The sequence below is a fragment of the Camelina sativa genome, chromosome 19 (assembly GCF_000633955.1).
Source record: "Camelina sativa cultivar DH55 chromosome 19, Cs, whole genome shotgun sequence".
Classification (NCBI taxonomy): domain Eukaryota; kingdom Viridiplantae; phylum Streptophyta; class Magnoliopsida; order Brassicales; family Brassicaceae; genus Camelina; species Camelina sativa.
The window spans coordinates 2,730,944-2,735,494 of record NC_025703.1 but is presented as its reverse complement, the minus strand read 5'-3'; the positions used below and the strand labels follow the sequence as shown (position 1 = coordinate 2,735,494).

Sequence of the window (4,551 nt, the reverse complement as noted above, 5' to 3'; positions counted from 1 at the left end):
TGAAAAGTGGCCAGTTAACATCCTTTCCCAATTTTAGCACATGAATATTTAAATTCCACGTCTATAAAAAGACATGATTACAACAATTAGCAAAAGTAATAAAAGAATATCGTCATAGCTGTATGGAATGAAGAGTACAAGAATAAACCTTCGGTTGAATTAAGAGAAAAGGTAACATTGCAGAGGTAACTTTCTCAGTAGAGTCTGCTTGATTACAGAAGCTTGAGACAGCAATTTTAAGAGACAAAGAAACAACATCAACAGCCAATTCAACATTATGTGATACTCCTGCAACAAGAATGGAGGATTTTAGATAAATTGATTGAACAAAAAAAAGAAAAAAAAAACATTACATCAGATATTAAAGAAACTGGACGAGAACAGTGTACAGAGTTTTCCTTCAGGTAATGATCCATCCAGTAATTTATAATATGCATAACATTAAAGAAAAGTGGCCATAATAAGAAAAGCAACACGACTATGGCCTCAGCAGTTCAAGAGCCTATAAATAAAACAGTGTATCAGCTGTGGACAGGGAAGAAATTCAATTCACAAAGACAGTACAGCCTAAAACATGTCTGACTGATTTTAGCACACTAGAATATCCGGATTTCGTCCGCATAATGTCTCATTTGATCAAAGTATTACTGCTAACAGAAAAGATATATTAGATAATACACTAAAGATCAACACTCTTTATTTATATGCTAAGAAGGCTCTAAACAACAACACTGAACCAAGTTATGGAAAGAACAGAGTATCTTCAATCACCTGATAGGAGAATGCCAACACATCGTTTCACCACATGTAGCAAAGCATCTAGAAGACCAGAAGAGGTTATTATATTTGGCAACTTATCAAAAGACAGGGCAGCCTGAACAACAGCCAGATCATCATCCCAAAGCTGACGCAGTATAGCATCCTGAATTGTGACAAGATTCTATGGGGAGTAGAAAAAAAGTTGAAGAATAGTCAGATGACAAGAAGTGCAAGTACAGAGTCAGAAAATGCTTGGAATGAGTACCCCATACATACCTCTGCTTTAGAGCTATCATCCTTGAGAACACCATTCAGACTAGAAAGCGCGGCACAACGTACAGCAGCCTATGGTACATATTAAGCCATCAGTCGTGCGCAAAAAAGGAGATAGAAATTTTCTTCACATAATAAAGATTAGAGTTTATATTACCCTGGGATGGTGGAGCCGGAACCACAATTTTGAATCCACGAATGGGTGGGACATGTCAGAATTTCCATCCAGCATGCAAGACAACATCTCTAGCTTTAAATCGTCTTTCTTCGACTGACCTTCAGTACCCTGCAACAAATACTCGATGACTCAGAGGACCATATAACAAACAAAAAGAAGATAAGTAATCGAGAGTTGGACCACAGACCTCTAGAAATTTAGGAACAGTTGCGCGTAGTTCAGCAGGATACTTCTTGCTTACAACAAGCAGAATTTTCTTGGCCCAGCCCCCTGCGATTAGATCACAAGAATAGTTGTTATATAAAGAGGAATCTGAAGAAGAATCATCAAAACTGAAAATCCAAAACCAAAGGTCTGGGTAGTTGACATTTCACGCACCATGTGTAGAAGATGTAACATCACTATTCTTCTGGTATTGTGTCATACACAATGAGAAAACCTTGGAGATCAAATGTTCAACCAAATTGTTTATTGGAACAGTCTCAATTATTGAAGCTAAAGCTTCACAGCATTGATCATCAGACGAACTGCAGAGCAGATGAAAGTAAGTCAACACATGAACTAAAAAAATATATCCATCCGCTTTGAAATGATAAGAAGTGTCAGATATACACCTGAAAAGAAGCAAAGAATCCAATAGCACTGCCATGAATCTTTTGATGTTAAACTCTTTGGACAAGCCCAAAAGAATACCAGAAATATCTCTGCACAAAATTGAAGCCGTCAATGGAAAAATGCTGACAATGGATATGATTAAAATAGCTTAAGATGGAACATGGTTCATATTCAACTACCTTATTTCCTTCAAAAGATCCAAAGCTTTCCTTGGGATCAAGTCCACGGACTGCAGCTGTAGTTGATGAAGAAAAACAATTAGTTCAAAAAGACTAACACCAACCAGTTGTGAGCGGAACTCTCAGTGAGAAATAGAAAATTTGGTTCACCTCATAATTAAATGTTTATATATTCGTAGTATTGAAAGTTAAAATGCAAGAGGTTCATGATAACAGAAAGTTATTGCACCTGAACAAAATTGATCAAGGCCATAAATGGCAATCGAAGGGACTGTGGGTCAGAAGATTCTTTAGCATGTTCACGAGCAATGTCGATTATGGCCCTCATAAAGCGCTTGATAAGGTTAGTATTTAGTACGGCTCTGTTAGCCAACATGCCAACAACCATTAACGCTCCAGCCTAGAACCATTTAAATATGTCACAAAAGTCACATTAACTGAATAACAAAATCAATTAGAGAACAATAATTGGTATAAATCCACTTTACAAACCTGTTGATCTAAGCATCCTTTCACACCGGATTGAAGACCAGAGTCCACAAATGGCAAAATACTCTTTACAATATCTCCATCAACAGTTGGAACTGAACCAAGCACCCCAACAACAACCGCTGTGGAGAAACTAACCACAGGTTTTGAAGGCTGATACTTTTTAGTACGAGATGCCTACAATGTAACCAAGAAATAAGATGTTCAGTTTAATATAGCCAATCAAAAACTAGTTTGTGAACGAGAGATATATTTGCAGCTACTTACATAGTCACACAAGGCCTCCAAAACTTGCGAATCACGTATACATTGCTGAACAATAACCGATCTAGGAGGTGGAGCACCTGAATTTTTAACACCATCCAGAAATTTCCACTTGGTATTTCTGTAATGCAAGTGAGAACCAAGGTTTATAAATCGGCTTGATAAATATTGTGACTTCACTTGAAAATCGGAAGTGAAAGATCCATACTCACCCAGTAGAAAGCAGTTGAACAATGCGGACAAACGCATGTGTGTCGTGGTAGGGCAAAGCGCATAGAACAACATCTTCTACGTTGTATAGATCAATCCTGCAAAAAATAGAGCAAATTAGGACAACCTGACGAACGAACAAAAGGCAAATATAACATAGCCAATAGTAGTGATAAGTAAACACATACTTGTATCTTCGAATCAGATACTCAAGGGTCTCCAAGGAAGCACGAAACTGAAGATAGCCTGAGAGTAAACGTAGATACGAACTGATTGATGCATCAATCCGAGCATTTTCTTCTTTGCTCAGCAACTCCCTATCGATTTCTCTACTTTTATGACTAAACAAGTCATTCATGTAATTCTTAAACCTCTCATCTTTGTTTCCAAGTACTTCTAGACCTGAATTAACAACAAACACACGAAATTACGATTAGAATCTAATCCATCATTGAGCTTGTAACACTGGAATTACATATGACAAGAAAGAGAACAATTAAGAAAAATAGAACAGACCTTTGAGTCCGAGCTCGAATATGGACTCGATATCGAAATCAGCTGCTTCTTTAGGACTGAAGAGAATCGAAGGGCGTGTGAAAGGTCTCTTCGAAGGCTCTGTCTGGGTTTTTATCACTGATTTGAGAGCCTGTAACTGCGACTCCATTGTAGAACTCATTCTCGCTATTGGGGAAAGATTGTTTCTTCTGATGAAAAATCGAAGAATAAGTTTCGAGGGAGAGAGAGGGCGCGGCGTAGCAGAAGAACACCAAAAACAAAAACACACAAAAAAAAAAAGACGCGGCGGTGAAGAGGAAGAAGAAGCGGGTTTAGGGTTTAACGATCCTCATGTTTTTTAATCGGACAAATAGTTATAGCCTTATAGGATAAAAATAAAATTAAAAGGAAACCCTTGAGTTTTAATGGATTTGCGTAAGCATGACCTAATTTTTGATTTTTACGTTTAAAACCCCAAACTTGTAAAATTTGGTTAAAACCCATCTCTAGTCTGCAGCTATTGTCATGAAACGGTACGTTTGGTTAAACAGAGAATCCTTTGAATCCAACAAAGTAACTGAAAACAAGTAGAGTGGAAGAACTCTCTCCATTCTATACCGACTTACCGAGAAAAGGATATTTAAGAAACTGTATTTGATAAAAATTTAAAATTTTTACTTCAGGTTTTATTACTAGTTACATTCCATTTGTAACACACTCATCACTTCCAATGGAAGTTTTATCCAAGAATTTCAATTAAAATGGAATTGAAAAAACATGTTAAAAGCTCACTACAAAACACAGAACTACAAGAAAATTTAACACTTGACCTCTCTCACTAGGAGTTATACAATTAACGACACCGACCAACTTCATAATTGTTATATAAACAAAACAGTGCTACTGCTTATAAACAACTTAGTTTTCTTATCTTCTTAATCAACAGCTGTAACTGAAGTCAGTCAACTTATTCTCATCTTTAAGTACGACTCCACTTTCCGTTTCTCCACACTTGGCAAGGCCTTAGATCATTGTAAGCAAACTCCAATCTCTCATTATTCGTCTTGAAGTAGACACCGTATCTCGTGT

General features: G+C 37.0%; 2 protein-coding genes across 2 annotated transcripts in view; both read right to left on the bottom strand.

The window, feature by feature from the left end:
- LOC104764347 (uncharacterized protein At3g06530-like) overlaps nt 1–3,793 on the bottom strand; it is a 13,384-nt gene extending 9,591 nt beyond the window's left edge. The window contains exons 1-14 of the mRNA XM_010487861.2: nt 3,484–3,793; nt 3,156–3,369; nt 2,970–3,065; nt 2,761–2,878; nt 2,497–2,670; nt 2,234–2,404; nt 2,005–2,060; nt 1,825–1,914; nt 1,589–1,737; nt 1,398–1,480; nt 1,190–1,318; nt 1,036–1,104; nt 772–940; nt 149–288 (exon numbers count right to left, since the gene is read on the bottom strand). Coding sequence (XP_010486163.1) covers nt 149–288; nt 772–940; nt 1,036–1,104; nt 1,190–1,318; nt 1,398–1,480; nt 1,589–1,737; nt 1,825–1,914; nt 2,005–2,060; nt 2,234–2,404; nt 2,497–2,670; nt 2,761–2,878; nt 2,970–3,065; nt 3,156–3,369; nt 3,484–3,643 — 1,818 coding nt within the window. The 5' untranslated portion in view covers nt 3,644–3,793. The remainder of the gene's footprint in view (nt 1–148; nt 289–771; nt 941–1,035; nt 1,105–1,189; nt 1,319–1,397; nt 1,481–1,588; nt 1,738–1,824; nt 1,915–2,004; nt 2,061–2,233; nt 2,405–2,496; nt 2,671–2,760; nt 2,879–2,969; nt 3,066–3,155; nt 3,370–3,483) is intronic.
- The window catches only part of LOC104767362 (DUF724 domain-containing protein 7-like), a 4,432-nt gene continuing 3,849 nt past the window's right edge, over nt 3,969–4,551 (bottom strand). Inside the window, exon 4 of the mRNA XM_010491397.2 lies at nt 3,969–4,039. Within this exon, the coding sequence (XP_010489699.1) occupies nt 3,969–4,039 (71 nt within the window). The remainder of the gene's footprint in view (nt 4,040–4,551) is intronic.